Source organism: Perissodus microlepis, chromosome 7 (assembly GCF_051167445.1).
Source record: "Perissodus microlepis isolate ML-2025 ecotype Zambia chromosome 7, ASM5116744v1, whole genome shotgun sequence".
Taxonomy (NCBI): domain Eukaryota; kingdom Metazoa; phylum Chordata; class Actinopteri; order Cichliformes; family Cichlidae; genus Perissodus; species Perissodus microlepis.
The window spans coordinates 26,883,468-26,904,207 of NC_140467.1; the positions used below are offsets into that span (position 1 = coordinate 26,883,468).

The 20,740-nt window shown below is 46.0% G+C and overlaps 1 protein-coding gene across 3 annotated transcripts; it reads right to left on the reverse strand.

The window, feature by feature from the left end:
- Positions 1 to 1,659: 1,659 nt before the first annotated feature.
- On the reverse strand, positions 1,660 to 20,469 carry fgfr1b (fibroblast growth factor receptor 1b). Of its 3 annotated transcripts, none has more exons than XM_084934474.1 (17): positions 20,233 to 20,469; positions 16,098 to 16,226; positions 13,756 to 13,857; positions 13,505 to 13,677; positions 13,301 to 13,424; positions 12,968 to 13,158; positions 12,677 to 12,821; positions 12,405 to 12,595; positions 10,861 to 11,006; positions 10,408 to 10,529; positions 10,014 to 10,124; positions 9,722 to 9,912; positions 8,514 to 8,636; positions 8,360 to 8,430; positions 3,128 to 3,265; positions 2,611 to 2,716; positions 1,660 to 2,108 (listed from the first exon to the last, which is right to left on the reverse strand). In XM_084934474.1, the coding sequence occupies exons 2-17, from the start codon at positions 16,192 to 16,194 to the stop codon at positions 2,013 to 2,015; spliced, it is 2,127 nt and encodes a 708-aa protein (XP_084790600.1). In that variant the 5' UTR covers positions 16,195 to 16,226; positions 20,233 to 20,469; the 3' UTR covers positions 1,660 to 2,012. The 3 variants fall into 3 exon arrangements, with proteins under 3 accessions (XP_084790600.1, XP_084790597.1, XP_084790599.1); XM_084934471.1 differs by having other exon boundaries at positions 12,393 to 12,595; positions 13,756 to 13,860; XM_084934473.1 differs by having other exon boundaries at positions 13,756 to 13,860; positions 20,233 to 20,468.
- Positions 20,470 to 20,740: the final 271 nt, after the last annotated feature.

Here is a 20,740-nt window from a genome sequence, read left to right on the forward strand (position 1 = left end):
ATTCAGGCTGATTTGTTCTGTAAAAACTGAAATTAGTAAGATGGATATCGATATCAAAGCTGTACTTTGTGGCCTGCTAAGCCCACAGGGCTGGTGCCAATCACATCTTCATCTGTCGAAGATACAGTTAAACTCTGAATCACAGAGAATATTTTGCTCTTTATGGTTTATGGTGTCCTTCATCACTGTTTCCCAGTGAAATGTTGGTTTTCCTGATTTTTCTGACACCACATGAAAGCACCTTCGTTCACAGGTAACCCAGAGTCACATCCACACTCCTGCAGGTGTAATGTGAGCAACCCTCAGCCATCTGTCACTGAAGGTAACGATGGGTCTTCAGCTCACTAGTCTGGATGATTAGCCTCCATCAGGCTTTTCCTGGAACCAGAAACACAGCGCTACCGAAGTTTCTGCCTCTGTACAAGTGAAACGAGAGGGTTAGACCCCAAGAGAACAGGTGAGGTGAATGAAGTTTAAGGTCAGAGTTTTACTCTGTTATATTTAACGTTGCAAGATCAGATCAATGATACAGAACATGAAGAACAAACTGAGGCATGATTAGGGGATCTAATGTTGCCTTTACTAAAGCAAACCCTACACCACCTTCATCTTAGCCCAGTATTTGTAACCTCACCATCATTGACACACTTACACACACCTGAGATAAGCTCTTTAAGCATGACCATGACCATCTCCTCATCTGATCAAAGAAAAGGATCACTTTTAGCCACCCATCAGTCAAAAAGGCCACGCCCCTAACAATGCAAACTCCCCATGAAGAGGAAATTATTTAAAAATGATCAACAGAGACCAAGCAGTTTGTGCATTGTAAAAGTGTAAATGTGTAAACCTGTTTATTTGTACTGTAAAGGTTTAACATGGGAGTGTATGGAAACCACTCAGTGCTGCCTCTGCTGGACACCAGAGGAAGTGCAAGAAGATTGCAATAACTGTTTATGAATTACAGATAACTTTAGTCCCACAAAAATAAAATAGACCTGTTGAGATGAGATTTCCTCTTACTTTTTTACCTGCTGATCAGTTATGCTAAGCTAAGCTAAGCTGAGCACAAATGTGAATAACTGAATCTGAAATGTTTCCTGTGCTGCAATCATCACATCTTACCAGCAGAGCTCCCTCTGGAGAGGATTTAGACATTCATGGAAGCCTGGGGGGAAACTGATGGTATTAGCGCAGGAAACAGGAAAGACAGGCTGAAGCAGACAGACAAGCACCTGAAACACCATCATGTTTCCTCTCTGTGGGAGCAAAACGCCATGTTTGTGTGAGCCATGATGAAGACTCTCCTCATCAATGGGGCCTCCACTTCTGAGGCCGTCCTTCTGCGCCACACCATCTCAAACCCAATATCATTCAAATATATATTCAGACAGAACTTTATAAGAAACCATTTATGAACGCGCTTGCAACCGATCCTCTCGTCTGCACCAGGATGATGTGATCAAAGTTATTACAGCTCAAATTAAAGTTGACCTTAGTTATTATGACGAAAAACAAAGACTAGAAAAAAAAAATCAATCATCAGAGACATTTTCTAATGTCCATGCTTCCTTAGACTCATCGTTTCAATTTCTGAGGAAACAAACAGCTGCTCATGAAGTTATTCTAAAGAATAACTCACATTTAATCCACAAAGCATTAAAAACTCTGGTATTTTAATATGTTAATCAGTTATTTTACAGATCCAAGAAAGAAAATCCATAAACGAGGCATTCAGGAGCATCAGGGAGATTTGAGTTTTACACATTTATACAGACTCTCGCTCCCACCTTGACCCTTTCATGTCCCGTTTCTCAGATGAGACAAACTTTATGTACAATATTCACACTGAGGACGTCTCGTCAGTCCGTGCTGTTTCCTGATCTCAGCTCAGTCCAGCTGTTCTTCACATCAGGCCGCAGCCAAGCAGCTCGTCCCAGGGCCGCCGCCGCCACTGCTGTGCAGGAAATGGGAGGAAGATGATTCAGGAAGGAGAATGGCTCCCGGGAGGATTATGTGGAGATGGAGGAGTAAGCTGAGGAGGCGCTGACCGGGGAGTACTGGACCGGAGTGTACTGGATCAGAGGGACGGCCAGGTCCAGGTACTCCTGCAGAGGCAGAATCACACATTAGAACAGGAAGTGGAAGCTCTGGAGACTTTAGCTCTGTCACATGACACCAAAACTCGCTTCTAACTTTTCTTTGCTCAATGTCACATCAATGCTCTCTCGCCAAGAGACCCACGCCGCTTCAAATAAATGAATACAATCATGACCCCACGTTTTTGAAAGGTCAAAGCAAAGCTGCAGTTCCTCTGACGTCCAGCAGAGGCTTCAGCACTGAGGCAGTCACACAGCTCTGCGTTAGCCAACTGCAACTAAGATGAGAGAAAACCAACACAGACTGTGGTATAAATTTCACAACAGCTCACAGATAACTTTAAATTTACAGAAATAATAAAATAACTGTCTCAGTCTTCCTGATGGTTAGCGAGTGCTCCACCCATCAGTTAAATGTTTAAAGAGGAACGAGAGGGACCAACTGAAGAGAAACAGCTGAAGTGGAGGATATTTGCAGGTTTTACTCCTTAACAAAGAAACGGCAAGTCACCTGGTTGGCCATGATGGAGACAGTTCGATCCAAATCCTCGACCAGCTGCTGGAAGGTCGGCCTGCGGGACGGGACGGCATGCCAGCAGTCCCGCATCATCAGATACCTGAGACCATGCAACACACGCTTTACTGCGCAGGTCGGATCAACACATCAACGAACACAATACCAAATAAAACAAAATATCCTCTTTTGATCACAGATGTTTGCAGCTGTGTCTCTGACTTTGTGTTTCCTTATTTACATGCAGTCACGTGCGACTACACAAGCGACCTTCAGATTTGGCAGAAGGTTTGTTAGCGGCAGCTGTCTGGAGATACTTGGTTGACTAGTTTCAAGTGAATTTAGAGCATAAAAGTCGTAAATGTTGGATTTTTAAAGTCAGCTCATCCTCCAGGTCTCATGTTTTCAGATATTGGCATTTAATGAAGCTGTCTCTTCTGCTGAGTTTTCCAGGAATGACCGGCTCCTCTGCTTAAGTGTCAGACTGAAGCGTTTGATGTGATGATGTACTCACAGCTCCTGAGGGCACGCCGATGGTTTCTCCATGCGGTGTCCCTCCTTCAGCAGCTTGAAGAGCTCCTCGACAGGGACGCCGGGGTACGGAGACCCCCCGAGGGTGAAGATCTCCCACAGCAGGACCCCGAACGACCAGCTGTGAACACAGAGATAAACGAGCAGCTCTGTAATTTGCTTCCAACTGTCACATAAAAATCCTCATTTATTAATAATTGAAATATTAAATAGCTATTTCTCTATTCCTCTATATCACTATTTCTATCTCTCTGCTTCAGCTGAAGACAACATCTGAACCATCAAACATGTAAACATTAACCCATGATCTTTAGCACCAGCATCTAATTTCACACTCCATAGATCGGAGCTGTCAAACAGCTACTTGCTGCTTTAACGTCATCTTCTGCTGGGGTGGAGGTCCACTCCAGGCTGGGATGAGTTTCACGAGTTGGAGGAGAGCAAAGCGGGTGATTGACAGACATTTGTGTCGAGCTTTGAGGGTGAAGTTGCAGATTTACAGCTCGTTCTACGTTCCTGCCCTCACCCGTGAGCACGAGCGTGGGAATGAGCTTCCAGAGGGGCTCCAGGGACGGGAGTTCAGGAGGAGCTCAGAGCAGATTTGCTCCTCCACATAAAAAGGAGGCAGGTTCAGCATCTGAACAGGACGCCTCCTCATGATGAGTTTCTGGTCTAATCGGAGGAGACCCCAGTGCAGACCCAGGACACACCGGGCTGTAGGGGCGGGCGGACTGATCAAGTATCGACAGTATCGGTGGCAACACAGGTATTGGCATCAGATCAGTACTTAAGTTTGTTCAGTGTTGTACCCATTCATCAGACAACAGGCGTGTCTGCAGCCACCTCCCTGCTCTGCTGTGATTAGTCGCCCTGCGGTCACATGAGCAGCACTGAGCAGAGCTGTGCAGGCTGCAGTGCGTGTAGAGCTACTTCACAGCTGTACGTGAAAACACTGCAAACACGATGCTGCTGGAAGGAAACCCCTCACACACACCCGGCACAAAGGTCAGAGGTCACAGTACTTCAGACAGACAAAGAATATCCAAGTGGCTCACACAGAGGTGAAAGCGATGTTTCAGTCATGACATTGGTCATGACTGAGAGTTGAGAGTCAGCATCAGCTAATGTTAAAGTGTTTTTGGCCATTATACTATATCTCACAAAAGTGAGTACACCCCTCACATTTTCGTGTTTTATTGTATCTTTTCATAGGAGATATGACACTTTGATACAATGTAAAGTAGTCAGTATGCAGCTTGTACAACAGTGTCAATTTGCTGTCCCCTCAAAATAACTCAACATACAGCCATTATTGCCTAAACCGCTGGCAACAAAAGTGAGTACAGCCCTAAGTGAAAATATCTAAATTGTGCTCAATTTGCCATTTTCCCTCCCTGGTGTCATGTGACTTGTTAGAGTTACAAGGTCTCAGGTGCAAATTGGAAGGTGTCTTGAATTTGGTGTTATTGCTCTCACACTCTCTCATACTGGTCACTGGAAGTCTAACATGGCACATCAGGCCAAAGAATTCTCTGAGGATCTGAAAAAAAGGATAGTTATTCTACGTAAAGATGGCCTACGCTATAAGAATATTGACAACATCCTGAAACTGAGCTGCAGCACGGTGGCCAAGACCATACGGCAGTTTAACAGGACAGGTTCCAGTCAAAACAAACCTCGCCATGGTCGAACAAAGAAGTTGAGTGCACGTGCTCTGCGTCATATCCAGAGGTTGTCTTTTAAAAATAGATGTGTGAATGCTGACAGCATTGCTGCAGAGATTGAAGGTGTGGAGGGTCAGCCTGTCAGTGCTCAGACCATACGGCACACACTGCATCAAATAGCTGTTGTCCCAGAAGGAAGCCTCTTCTAAAGATAATGCACAAGAAGGTTTGCAAACACTTTTCTGAAGACAAGCAGACTAAGAACATGGATTATCTGTGGTCTGATAAGACCAAGATAAATGTATTTGGTTCAGATGGAGTCAGGGATGTGTGGCGGCAACCAGGTGAGGAGTACAAAGACAAGGGTGTCTTACCTACAGTCGAGCATGTTGGTGGGATTGTCATTGTTTGGGGCTGCATGAGTGCTGCTGGCACTGAGGAGCTACAGTTAATTGAGGGAACCATGAATGCCAACATGTAACTTACTAAAGCAGAGCACGATCCCCTCCCTTCAGAAACTGGGCCACAGGACAGTATTCCAACATGACAACAACCACAAACACACCTCCAAAAAGACCAGTGCCTGGCTAAATAAACTGAGGGTAAGTATGTCTGTGAAGGTTCTCAGTCATCCAGGTCATCGTAGTCAAAGGAGCTTGCAAAGAAAAGCGTCTGGACTTCTTTAAGTTTACTTGAAGACGTTTCACCTCTCATCCGAGAAGCTTCTTCAGTTCTAAGGTCAAATGGTGGAGAGTCCCAGATATAAACCTAGTGGGAGTATCCCCCCACAGAGGGACAAAAGGACCCCCTGATGATCCTCTAATCGCCTGAGCCAAGGTGTGAAACTGGGTGTGGGTCCCAATCAGCCAGAGTTTCGGGTGTGTTCATTGTGAAACCTGGCCCCACCTTATCATGCGAATTCCTGAGGTCAGATGGCCCAGGATGTGAGTGGGCGTTAAGGCGTCTGGGAAGGGATCTCAAAACTGGATTATAGATGGCAGAGAGTTGGTGTCGTAAACCCCCGCCTCTGTTCAAAGATGGTCGCTCACAGTGGACATAGATGGCTTCTTTCACTCCTCTTTCAAACCATCTGTCCTCTCTGTCCAAAATGTGAACATTGGCATCCTCGAAAGAGTGTCCTTTATCCTTAAGATGCAGATGGACTGCTGAGTCTTGTCCTGTGGAGGTGGCTCTTCTGTGTTGTGCCACGCGCTTGTGAAGTGGCTGTTTGGTCTCTCCAATGTAGAGGTCTGGGCATTCCTCGCTGCACTGTACAGCATACACCACATTGTTAAGTCTGTGTTTTGGCGTTTTGTCTTTCGGGTGAACCAGTTTTTGTCTGAGCGTGTTGCTGGGTCTGAACTGCACCGGGATGTCATGCTTGGAGAAAACTCTCCTAAGTTTTTCTGATACACCGGCTACATAGGGGATGACAATGTTGTTGCGTCTGTCCTTCTTATCCTCCCTCGTTGGTGTCTGGTCTTCTTTTCTGTGCCTCTTTGCTGACTTTAAGAACGCCCATTTAGGATAGCCGCACGTTTTGAGTGCTTCCTTTACACGTGTGTGTTCCTTCTTTTTTCCTTCAGGCTTAGAGGGAACATGTTCTGCCCGGTGGTGTAGGGTCCTAATTACTCCAAGTTTGTGTTCCAAAGGGTGATGGGAGTCAAAGAGGAGGTACTGGTCCGTGTGTGTGGGCTTCCGGTAAACTTCGATGTTGAGTTTGCCGTTCTCTTCAATGTGCACAGCGCAGTCCAGGAAAGGCAAACAGTTGTCCTTTGTGTCTTCCCTGGTGAACTTGATGTTTTTATCCACAGCGTTAATGTGCGCAGTGAAGGATTCCACTTCTTGTGTCTTGATTTTGACCCAGGTGTCGTCCACATATCTGTACCAGTGGCTGGGTACTCTTCCTTTGAAAGAGCCAAGAGCCTTCCTTTCCACTTCCTCCATGTAAAGGTTGGCTATGTGTCACCTATTGTAGCCAACCTTTACATGGAGGAAGTGGAAAGGAAGGCGCTGTGCACATTGAAGAGAACGGCAAACTCAACATCGAAGTTTACCGGAAGCCCACACACACGGACCAGTACCTCCTCTTTGACTCCCATCACCCTTTGGAACACAAACTTGGAGTAATATAATCCAGTTTTGAGATCCCTTCCCAGACGCCTTAACGCCCACTCACATCCTGGGCCATCTGACCTCAGGAATTCGCATGATAAGGTGGGGCCAGGTTTCACAATGAACACACCCGAAACTCTGGCTGATTGGGACCCACACCCAGTTTCACACCTTGGCTCAGGCGATTAGAAGATCATCAGGGGGTCCTTTTGTCCCTCTGTGGGGGGATACTCCCACTAGGTTTATATCTGGGACTCTCCACCATTTGACCTTAGAACTGAAGAAGCTTCTCGGATGAGAGGTGAAACGTCTTCAAGTAAACTTAAAGAAGTCCAGGCGCTTTTCTTTGCAAGCTCCTTTGACAAACTGAGGGTAAAGGTACTTGACTGGCCAAGCATGTCTCCAGACTTAAACCCTATTGAGCATCTGTGGGGCATCCTCAAATGGAAGGTGGAGGAGCACAAGGTCTCTAACATCCACCACCTCCATGATGGAGGAGTGGAAGAGGATTCTAGCAGCACCCTGTGAAGCTCTAGTGAACTCCATGACCAACAGAGTTAAGGCAGTGTTGGAAAATAATGATAGGTACACAAAATATTGACACTTCTGCCCCAGTTTGGACATTTTCACCTAGGGCTGTACTCACTTTTGTTACTAGCGGTTTAGACATTAATGGCTGTGTGTTGAGTTATTTTGAGATTACAGCAAATTTACACCGTTATACAAGCTGCACACTAACTACTTTACATTGTGTCATATCTTTAATGTTGTCCCATGAAAAGATACAATAAAATATTTCAACAAATTTAAGGGGTGTGCTCACTTTTGTGAGCTACTGTAGCTGTTACTGTAGCAGCATATTTTCAGCTCACTGAAGTGTGTTAAATCATTTTTTAAATAATTATATATATATACACTCCAAACATGAGCTATGAAACACGTCTGTGCTGACTGTCCGCTTTGTTTCCAGCCTGCAGCACAGTTAAACTACAGACGCTGAGATAGACACCTCTACATTCAGCTCAGTTTCAAAATAAAAGCCGGAAGGTCTGTTTTACTGTGTTAACTTCTTATTTTGAAAGTAAAAGTCACAGTGATTTAATGATCTTTTCGCAAACTGATGATGGTTTGTCATAAATCAGTACGCACCGCGCTCCCTGACATCAGCTGCCTCTATAAGTTAAATATATCGGCATCAGTAATATTAGCCCTGTATTTACTTTGTATCACATAGCACTACTGGGGAGGAGGAGGAAGACAGAGCGGGGTCTAGGCATCTCTGCTGAGACTGCTTCTCCCTACCAGTGTAAATTATTTTAAAAACACACATTAAACATGATGTGATGAGCTCAAAAAACAGGAAGCCGTAAAATGCTGTAAAATCACAGGAAGAGGAAGTCTTGGTTCAAGTGCTCGGTAGGCTTCAGAGGACTCACACGTCACTCTGGTGTGTGTAGATTCGGTCAAACAAAGCTTCCGGCGCCATCCACTTCACTGGCAACCGACCCTGCGGACACATTCAAACCCAAAGATCAGCACCCTGTCACCTTTGGCTTTCACCCCGCCAAAATAAAAGTCTGTCCGACTTACATTGGTGGTCTTCTTGTAGTAGTCGATGTGGTGGATGTCTCGAGCCAGACCGAAGTCAGCGATCTTCATTACGCTGTCTTCAGTGACTAGAACGTTCCGGGCCGCCAAGTCTCTGTGAATGCACTGAAGCACAGGGGAGGGTCAGCCTTTACATCATGACACCGAGAATTCAACCGACAACCCAATGCACTCACAACACAGCTACCCCCCTCCCCCTTTTATTCTTAAAGAATAAAGACTGGAGACTGTTACAGATTCAAATATTAGGGATGGATACAAGAGGAAAACCAAAATAACAACACTGGTCCGGCCGGGTTGAGTCAAACGACGATTTAATGAATACACGCGTGGGAGATGGACACCGTACGCAGACAGCATCAGATCTCAAAATGGTGGAGCATTGATCAAACTCTTATAGCCTCTAGTGGCCCCCACCTAATCATAAAAGCCTAAACATTCACATTCTTTCTCTCACACGGCGCCTAAGCTACGACCTTGGCTCCCTGTTTATCTGCTCCTGCTGAGATGGGGCAGAAAACTCCAGTATGTTCTGTTCTCTTCTAATCAGACAAATAAGGCGATGACTTTCTGCAAACAGTATTTCTTATAACTCAGCAGTATAATGCATCATAAAACAATATCATTCATTCACAATAAACCAGCAGTCTAATGTAATGCAAATCAGTTTAACAAATGTAATAGTTATCACCTTCTTCTAATTCAGGAGAATAATGCAAACTAAAACTACATAATAATTCACAATCTTCAATTAGGGGTCTAACATGGCATAAAATAATATTATAATCCCACAAGACCCCTTCAGTTCATCCAGCTCCATATTTTTAGTAAGTTTGCACCAAGACCCAGCACAAGACAAAAAAATGATGATCAGTTATAATTGTAGGGTCTTTATCTCACAATATAAAACACCTCGAGGCACCTGTTACTGTGCTTGGTGCTACTTAAATGAAATGGAATTAAACTGAAGCACGATTCTTCTGAGCAGCAGAGTCCAGGAATAAAAGTATGGAGATGGGTGTACCTAATAAAGTGGCTGTGAGTATATTTCTGCACTGCGTGTGTCAGATTTCTCGTCAGACGCTCTGTGTTTACTGGCAAAAGAAAACCGATGCCCACAGAGCTCACAAGATCGTTCAAGCATGAAAAGGAGCAGAGTCTGCGCCCTGATGATGTAAAGTCTCTCTGACCTTCTTTGATGCGAGGTATGCCATCCCTCGGGCCACCTGGTACGCTGCCGACACCAGCTCCCTGACCTCCAGGCTGCCCAGCGACGCCTGCCTGGAGCCGCTCCAGTATTCCGCCCCGACCGGCCGGCGAGCTCGCAGATACTCCCTCAGATTACCCTGCGCAGCGTACTCCACCACCACATAGAGAGGACCTGCTCCGGGTCATGGCGAACCCAGGAGAATGAAAGAAACGCATTAATAGCAAATAGTCACACGGCAGGAATTTAAAGACCTCAGACGCGGCGGTGCTCACCGTCCTGCGTGCAGGCGCCCACCAGGTTAATGATGTTCTTGTGTTTGCCGATCATCTTCATCATTTCCATTTCAGAGATGAGGTCAGACAGATCCTTCTCCGTGGCATCGGCTGCACGCAGCAACAACACGTAATCTTTCAGCGACAACCTCAATGTCATGCCCCCTGCAGCTCACACTTGCACAAGTTTCCACATTTATATTTGGAGCTCTGCTGAGACTTCACTGAGCACCACGACAGTCAGAACTTTACTTCCTTATAAAGTAATTTGCATTTATTTTATTAGGGACACACACACAAGCTGGAATGGAGAAGCTAAGGTGGAGGTGGGTTGCAAAGAGGCAGCTGCAGGGGGCATCTTTCACCCTAAACTGCTGCCTGCAAGTTCTCTCACCTTTGAGCATCTTCACGGCGACTTTGGTGACCCGTGTCGGTTTGTTTTTGTCGATCCCGATGGCCTCGGCCAGAACCACCTGACCGAAGCAGCCTTCGCCCAGAGGCTTCCCCAGAGTCAGCCTGAGGACGACAAATAAACGGTCAGCAGATACAGGAGCACGCTGAACTCACTCTCACTTTCATTATATTTAAACCTTAAGGACAGACCGAGAAGACGAGGCTGACGTAATTTCAGAAACATGCTGTGCAGCTGACAGTGAGCTCTCCAACTCAGTCTGTAAGCATGTTGTTTGGTCGTGTTAGTGATAGATCAATGGTCACAGAGACAGGCAGGTTACATTAGAATGTAACAGATGAAGAAATAACAGTGCAGTCTTTGCCCTGATGTCAATTGCTGCAGCAATCTCAGGTGCAGATTGGGAGGGGCGAGGGGCAGAAAAGGCGTGGTTACCGGTCACGAGGCAGCTCCCATGCAGGGTCGTAGGGAAGTTCGTACTGGGACGCGCCCACCAGGACGGTGGTGGCCGCGCTGGAGAGACGAGACTGACGCATCAAACAAATCCCCGATTGCAGTGAGGACGACGACTCGACTGACACCTGTGGACGCAGAATTCAATTCTATTTTATTTATACAGCACCAAATCACAACAACAGTAACCTCAAGGTGCTTTATGTTGTAAAGTAAAGACTTTACAAAAGTAAAGTAAAGTAAAGACTTTACAATAATACAAAGGAAACAAAAAAAACAACCATATGACCCCCTGTGAGCAAGCGCTTGGCAACAATGGGAAGGAAAAACTTCCTTTTAACAGGAAGAAACCTCCAGCAGAACCAGGTTAAGGGAGGGGCAGACAGTTGGGGAGGAAGATGGGACAAAGACATGCTGTAGAAGAGAGCCAAAGATGAATGATAACTAATGATTCAATGCAGAGAGGTACAAACACATGTGAGTGAAGAAACACTCAGTGCATCATGGAAATCCCCCAGCAGCCTACACCTATTGCAGCATAACTAAGGGAGGATTCACGGTCACGTGATCCAGCCCTAACTATATTCTTTATTAAAAAGGAAAGTTTGAAGTAGTGCTGTCAGCGTTAATCTTGTTAGAATGATGCTAACGCCATAACCGCATTAACGCAGCAAATCTCTGTTAGCGAGTTAGCGCGGATCGCCCCACGCATGGGGCTGCATCATGGTGCAGCCATGGGCTAACTCGCTAACAGAGATTTGCTGCGTTAATGCAGTTATGGCGTTAATATCATTTTAACGAGATTAACGCTGACAGCGTGAGGAGCAGGATTTTGAATTCTGGATTTAACAGGGAGCCAATGAAGAGAAGAAAATATGGGAGAAATCTGCTGTCTCTTTCTAGTTCCTGTCTGTACTCTTGCTGCAGCATTTGGGATCAACTGAAGTCTTTTCAGGGAGTTTTTAGGACATCCTGATAATAATGAATTACAGTTTTTATTTGCCAAGGTAATGCCATCTAGAGTAAGAATGGAATGGAGTCTAAAAGACACATTGATGGTTTCGAGGTAGTAACTCAGAAAGATCAACTGGAGAACAATACTAAACAAATATCAATTGTAGTGAAAATAGCTGTAGATAATGTGAAATGATTCTGAGTAATTTTATCTCTAATGGTTAAAATTTTATTTGTGAAGAAGTTCATGAAGTCATTACTAGTTAACGTTAAAGGGATGGTTGGCTCAACAGAGCTCTGACTTTTTTGTCAGCCTGGCTACTGTGCTGAAGAGAAACCTGGGGTTGTTCTTATTTTCTTCAATCAATGAAATAGTAAAATGTTCTGGCTTTGCAGAGCAGCAAACTATTTCTCCAGGCTAAATGATGATCTTCTAAATTTGTGATACGCAATTTCCTCTCCAGCTAATAAGTTATCTGGTTTAGGGTGCGCGTTTGAGAGCACATCTTAAAAAGGAGAGAGCGAGGGCGCCTCACCTGTCTCCTCACCTGTCTCCTCACCTGTCTCCTCACCTGTCTCTTCAGAGGCATGCTCTTGGCTAATTTCTGCACGACCAGCTGGTTGCTGAAGTCACTTTTCTTCGGGACACAGCAGAGCCTGCAGATGACTGCTGTGGCGGTGAGGACGACGATGATGAAAAACCCAAGGCAGTAGATGAAGATCTCCAGGTACGCCTGCGAGGTCAGTGGGGAGGGCGGAGGGTCTGAGGAGAGATCACATCGGGAACATTAACAGAGATTTGAGCTCGTTTCTGTGCGTGGCAAACCTGCAAACCTTCACATACCATCGACCACAGTGAGCCACGCAGAGTGGTGCGACACCCCAATGGAGTTGGCGGCCAGACAGGTGTACTCTCCAGAGTCTTCCAGAGTTACACTCCTCAAATTCAGCACCTCCATCTCTCTGTCTGTGGTGTTCACGTTAGCAGTCTAAGAGAGACAAAGGGAGTGGCGCTCCTGGGATTATTCATGTTGATGTAAAGCGCTGCTATCCAGGCAGCACGCAGGTATCCCCTGAGGTGTGATCGGGGTATAAAGGGAACAAGTTTGACTACATTTATATCAGCTTTCCATACTTTGAGAACACGAGCGTAGGGCAGTCCATCCGGTCCCACTTTGCTGCCGTTGATGACGATGTGTTTGAGCCACTGGATGTGAGGCTGTGGGTCGCTGAAGACGCGGCACACAAAATCCACGTTGCTGCCAACCACTGCCGTCTGGTTGGCCGGCAGCCCGGCCTGCAGGATGGGCCTGTGAGGAGAGCGCTCTGAAACAGGTAGGATGGAGATAAAGACAGAGGTAGAATAAGAGGACAAGAATGATGATTTGCTGTGTTTTTGTTCAGTTTGGAGGAATATGGGGTTTCACAGAGCTTCAGCTGTGCCTGAAATGTTCACCATCACTCTTACCGACTACATCCAGCTGGTAAGTGTGTCGCAGGCTTCCATATTCGTTCTCCACCACACAGGTGTAGTTCCCTTTATCAGAAGGAACCACTGACTCCATAATTAGACTCCACATGTGGTCTCTGATCTGAAGGACAGAACAAAGGTAAACGAAAAGGATGAAAAGGAAAACTAACTCTGAAGCTTCCTCTGATGTCACAAACTCACCTTGTAGCCTCCGATTCGTTGGTCCTTCCTCAGCTCGTTCCCGTTCTTGTACCAGCGCAGGGAGGGAAGCGGGTTTCCCATTGCTTGGCATCGAAACTTCACCGTTGTGCTTGCAGGAACGGCGTGAAGCAGCTTCTCCATCTTGTCTGGCATCACCCACTGCGGCTCCAGCGCTAACGAGGAGACACAGCCACGTAAGCATCCTGATTACAAACACCTGTCTGAGAGGGAGAGAGCAGTTTGAAGCTTACGCTGCTGCAGCTTCTCGCTGCTCGTCGACAGCTCGTCGGACAGCTTGTTTTCCTCTGACGAAGACTCGTCATCTTCTTCGTCTTCGGAGGATTTCACTGCGTCTGCTTTAAAATAAAAGGCAGTATGTTTAAAGCATGCAGCTTTTACAGTTCTGCATTAACCTCAATGACCACACATGATGTGTATCACAGGAAGATGACTGAGAGCATCTCAGAGGACATCAGACGGTCTGATTCCACATTCAGAAGAATAAACTAACATCCGGCCCTTTTTAGACATGAATCGGAATCAAAACACTTTAGTAATCCCAGAAGCAGTGATGTCACAACGCTCCAAGACAGAACAGAAACTATATACTATATAAAAGCATTCTAATTTTAAATATCCCAGTATGTTACACAAATCAAATATATGGTTGACACTGAGGTGCCCCTCTTGATGCTTTGATTCTGTGGAAAAGCTCATACCAGAAGAAGTGTAATGCCAAAATGAATCTGTAAGACCTGATGGGAAACATCAGCTTGTGAAATGTGCACATTTAACATGTGGCTGAAATAAACTGCTAACTGTAAACAGGGCAACAGCTTTAGAAGACTTTCGTTCCAGATCAGGAGGTCGGTTTTCAACAAGACAAACCTACAGCAGCTGGTTTCAGACAGAGGACCGAGGCCCAGGGTCAGATAAAGAGGGATTATTATGAACTGTGAATCATGCAGAGCAGCTCTGGGAGAGTCTGAGAATGAAACCTGGAGCAGGAAGTGAGCAGAACAGTTTCAGCTTAAACACTTCAAAGAAATATCCTCAGCCGTTTCATATTCTCTGACCAGCGGTCACAAACAGAAAACCAAACCAGCATCAGGAGCCTGGAAGGCCTTCTGCTGTAGACTGATGGTGTAAGAGGCTCTGTGGCTCTGAAAGTACAGCTCCTGGTAAACACATCAGAGAAGAACAGTGAGACAGGGCCGGGCTCGAGGGACGCTGTTTACGAGAAACCAGCTCAGGATCATTTTCTGTTACTGCGTCTGCCACAAGGAGGCGTGGCTTCAACCTGAGCCGAGCAAAACAAGAAACTACAGATTCAAACAGTCAGCTGGAGTCCAGATGGTTGGACCGGCACATACCCACCCACATACACACAGACACACACAAACACACACACACCCACACCACCCGAGGCAAGCATGTTTGTTGTGTCTGTGCTGCACAGCGCTTCATGTGTTCTCACAGGACCAGTCTGAGCGCTGTCCTCGCTCTCACCAGGAAAAAATCACTCTAAACGTTTTCAGATGCCTTGCAGCCACAAACAACCAAACCTTGAAAAGTCACTTTCCTGTTACAGAACTTCTCTCATTGGAAACTTTTAGGAGCTTTTATATAACATGGAGACAGAAACACCGCGACCACAGTCAAGATCAGATGTGAACGAGCCTCAAACAAAGGAGGGCGAGGCCCAAACAAGCGCTGCAGCACTTAAAAAGAGGCTAACGTACCGGCGCTGCCAGGAACCCGATTTATCATCACAGCGCCACGCTGAGCACCAGGCTTTAACCATGAACTGTGGTTATTCAGATAACCACAGCTCTCTGCTTCAGGCTAAAAATAGTAATAAAAGCCAGTGACAGTGACAGTAAAAAAAGCCAATTAAAAGAAACAAGTTATTGTGTCTCAGATTCTCTGTTAAGGAATATTTGTGAGTTTATAGCGTTTCGTTTTCATTTCAGTTTTTTAGAAAAGTGTTTATGTGTTTATCATAACTCCCACATTTAACAGCGTCTGAAGCTGCAGCCACGCCGACGACACCCCGCTTTACTTCACTGCAGAAATTCACCTGCACATGCTTCAGTTTGGTTTCATAAATTAATAAAATGCATAAATTAAATATCCACCTGCTTCAGAGTCTCCAAGAAGAGAGATGCACTTCTCTGGCAAATCTTCAACTGAATTTTAGGAGTTTGGATTAGTTAGTTTAGTAATATCTTCCTTAAACACCAGGGTCTTACAGCAGGGCTGTCACAGCTCAGAGCTCAGCCTCAGTGTTTACATGTATGAATGGCTCTAACCGCTTCAAGCCTCCATCAGGAGGTTACATCGTCTCGTTCCATGCTGGGATCCTGGATCCAGTTAAACTGAAATGCTAAAGCCAGCTGTGTAACTGTGAGGATTTGCTGCTGCTCGCTGGTGTCAGTTATACTGACGTGTCTGAGTTTGGGACATTAAACACGGCTTTAATTCTAGTTTAAATGAAGCAAACTCAGGTTAAACTGTAGGAGGTGTCTGAAAAGTGACTTTAGATACGTCTTTCAGTCATGGTGTCCACCCTCAGACCTCAGATGCTCCTCACCTGTGTGCGTGTCCTCTGTGGCTGGCCTGGACTGAGCCGGAGGGTTGTGAACCAGCAGAACTAGCAGAACCAGCAGGAGGCGGTGAGGGCAGGACATCGTGTCCAACACAGCGACGTGCTCCGAACACACTGCAGCGACAACAGACACACAATGTCAGACTTCCTGCTTTCTCTGAGAGTCAGACTAGTGCAGGTCACCGAGGATGGAAATCTGCCTGCTTCAGATATCTGTCAGTTTGAAATTAAAAGGCTGCGTACTGTATGATGTGAATGATTGGTGAGCAGAAGAATCCGAAATGTGCAAAATGCTGCCACAGGGAGGGTTTGTTCCAGTTTTAAAAGCTTTTTTCTACCTTATAAAAGTTTAAAAATACAAAAAACAGTGCTTCAACTTAAACTTAATACACTTTTTATCATTATTATCATTTAGTTTGTTTAAATGTACAATCGTAAAATGAAAACAGGAAGTCAATAAAACAAACGAGCTGTGATGAAACGTGAAAAGAAGATGAGTGAAGCTCACTCACATGCACTACAGCATCATTCATGTTTTGGCTACGGCTGCTGATGACCTTTGACCCCTCCGAGGTGACTCACGCAGCACAAACTGCATACAATGATTGTGGTCATGAATAAACTTTCTAAAGCTCCAACCTCAACGCTCCGCAACATTTAGGAACTTTGTTTAAATTCCGGGTCTGTGCCAGGAAACCAACCAATTGAAATTAACTTCACCAATTTTGACAAAGACCACGGTCTGATATCAGCCAGAGCTTTTGATGGATACCAGAAGAGTTTGGTTGATGTGCAGCTGCTAAGAGATATTTAACCAAATATCAATGAGTGTGAATAGACACACTGCCAAAAGCACTCACTTCACACACACACACACACACACACACACACACACACACACACACACACACACACACACACACACACACACACACACACACACACACACACACACACACACACACAGCTTGAGTGACATCCACCTGTCCATAGGGTTTAATATAACAGCTGAAGGGTTTCCACAGGTTTAGGAGTGTTTATGGGAATTTCTGACCATTCTTCCAAAGGCACATTGTGAGGTCAGACACTGATGTTGGAAGAGAATGCTTGGCTCTCAGTGTCTACTCTAATTTATTCCAAAGGTGTTCTGTCGGGTTGAGGTCAGGACTCAAGTTCTTCCACACCGAACTCGCTCATCCATGTCTTTATGGCTTTTGCACTGATGTGCAGTCATACTGAAACAGGAAGCTCCATCCCCAAACTATTCCCTGTGCCAAACAGTTTGGAGGTCTGTAGCGACTAACTCGACAGAAAGTTCCTCTGTGCACTTTGATCCTCAGCATCCACTGACCCCGCTCTGTGAGTTTACGTGGCCAATCACTCAGTGGCTGAGCTGCTGCCGTTCCTAATCACTTCCACTCTGTTATAATCCCACTAACAGCTGACTATGGAATATTTAGTAGAGGAAACGTCACGCTAGACTTGTTGCAAAGGTAACATCCTATCACAGTACCAGGGTGGAGTTCACTGAGCTCCTGAGAGCGACCCATTCTTCCACAGATCTTTGTAGAAGCAGTCTGCATGCCTAGGTGTTTGATTTTGTACACCTATGGGCATGGAAGTGATGGAACACCAACGATCTAGAGGGTGACTGAATACTCTTGGCAATATAGCGTATGTACCTGTGTGGATCAGAGAAAACCCAAACTTTTTCTTTAAAGTCGTTAAAGATGCATGCTGCACAGCTATTCCACTGGAGAAAGAACAGTTCAAAGGATGACCCTGACATTCATGCCTGAGGTGAAGCAGCAGGAATGAACAGCTCCTCCTGACTGACCAAGACAAGCAGCATCTGACAGGACGCCTCCAGGCTCATTTGTTTCAGTCCCAACCAACCGGGATGAGACCCCCCATGTGAAGACACCATTCATACAACACACATACACACTCACACCAGCATTGTTGCACTGGGAGTCAAACAGTGAAGCATCCTGTCACTGAGGACTTCATGGCCCATCCTCTCTGAGTTTCAGAGCTGAGATGTGGTCCTGTGTGAGCCTCAGCTCCATCCAAAGTATCACTGAACTCTGATTATTGTTGATTTTTATTGATTATTGTTGATTGTCTGTAATATCTGTGGTGCAGCTCTCTTCAGTTTTGGTGCTTTCTTTATTTTCTTTAACTAAAAAATCTTTAAACATGAAAAAATCTCTACGACTTCCTCTCCTCATTTCTGAGCCCGGATGATTACTTTTTCCTCAACCCAAGTGTGAACTCGGGTGTGATGGGTCAGCTCAGTCGGGGCAGTGCTGATGGATGATGAGGGTGGTTTCTTAAACCAGCCTGATGCTTTCATTAGGAGTCATTTTGGAAGCTGCCTCCACGTCACTAACATCAGTCAGAGCAGACCCTCTGAATGAAACCTTACCTGCACTAGACTGTGTACACCTGTCTATCTGACACATCCACTCCCAAAACAGCTTCACCCTAACACCACCCTGATCTACAGCTTCAGCTCAAACACCACCCTAACCCTCTCCACTCCATCCTTACAGTCTGAACATCACATATTCTTATTTATGAGTGTTTACAGAAGGAACCGACTCACAGACACCTACACCACATGCATCACCATCCACACCATCACAGACTCACAGACAGAATGATCATTTTAATGTGGTCGGAGGTAAATAACCTTAAAGCTTGAATCAGTGCCTGAGCTCGTGGTTACTCATGATTATTAGGGTTAGTCTAGTTCAGAAATATTCTTCATGCTATAATAAAATACGGCGTGTGTGTCTAGAAACTTCCAGCTGCTCACATGAGAGGAAGCTGCGGTTCTCCTGCAGGGATCTGAGGATGGAAGGAACCATTTGGAGCTTTCAGCTACTGGCACGATGCAGAACCACCCTGTGTAGCTCCTGTCCTGTGCAATGAATCCAGTTTTAACTTGAAAAACTATTTTGGCTTCCTGCAATGACTGAGCATGACTAAGGCGTCTCCCTGGTGTCACGGTAACGCTATGACCTCAGAGAAACCCACCCGAGTGTCAATCTGACCCTGGCCAAAGTGAGGCTGACGCACCGGCACTGCCAGGAACCCGATTTATCATCACTGAGCCACGCTGAGCACCAGGCTTTTACCAATCAGGGATTTCTGAGACTAATCTGGTTGGTGGAAGAGACTTTGTGTGAATCTGACACGCTCGAGTAAGCAGGAGAGCGAGCAAACAGCCAGTCACAAAGCAGTGCGCTTCAGTCTCTGACACAAACGCCAAAACATGCTTCAAACCCCATCAGACACCTGAAGTCACGCCTACTGCTCGCACATTTCAAGAATAAAGCAGAGTGATGATGATGATGATGATGATGAGATCACTGTGAACCTGTTTACAGACACAAACAGGAACAGGAAACTGTAACAAGCTCCAACTACACCTTCACAGGCTCAGGTGTTCTGTTCTGACCTCACTGGTGATGATGACGATGATGATTGTGTGTGTGCTGGCACAGAGGAGGACTCACACACAGCCTGCAGCTGTCACTGACCCACTAACACAGACAAAATATTAGGAACACCTGTGCCTAATAAGCTTTTGGTCCTCACACTGCAGCAAAGCCCAACCTGTGAGGGTCCCTGTGGTATCTAACACAGGATGCTAGCAGCAGCTACTCAAATACTTCGAGTCCTGTGTACTGTGAGTCAGAGTACTGCAATTCAGACCTCTCCCAGTTCAGCATCAGTCTCTGCTCCGCTCTCAGCACAAGAAAAAGTGTGTGGCTTCTGCTTTACACTGATCTACTCCACCTACACCACCTACACCATCACAACTCTGGTGCCAGCCTCCTGCTTTCAAACTAATCATTTTACATTAAACTGTTCATTTTTCTTCATGTAATAAAGCCTGAGACACACACACACACACACACATACAGTAAACCCCTGGTCGGAGCATCTGGTCCGGTGTGCGTGTCAGAGAGAGAGTACACCTGTACCTGTGAGCAGGTGAAGCTGTGAAGCTTCAGAGCCCTGCGGGTACAAACATATTTGAGCTGACCTCAGAATAGTGAGCCCCCTCCCTCCTCAGAGCAGTAGTACCTCCGTTTTTCGCAGTACTTACAGACACACAGATCCCGGTAAACCTCAGATCAGAGTACCTGTGGAGCTCCACGGTCTGCGGAGGAATAAGCGTTAGTTAGTCCCGGGAGTGGGCACCAACAGCAGCCTGCCCGCTACTCCGTCTGCGGCTCTAGTTCACGTTAAAGCCCCGGCGGAGTGATCCAAACTCCTCTTGCTCTTCGCCCCGAGAGCCGCGCGTGCAGAGCACAGTCCCTCACGGTGTTTGTCGGCGCACAATCAGCGGGAAGGCCCGCCCATAGGGGGCGTTTCTTACCCTCCTCCCCAGCGCACCGTGGCAGGGCTGCTTTACCGGTGCTGTGGGGACGCGTGTGGGGACAGAAAGGTCCCCACACTTGTAACTTCCAGCATGGGACATCGGGCTATTGGGTGTGTTTATAGCTAGGTTTAAGTTTGGTTTAAACATAGCCAGACTAATCTTCTAAGTGGCCCAGGGCAAACACTTTTGGCCCCCTCTTAGACACACAGAAAGAAAACAAAACCTTTACGTC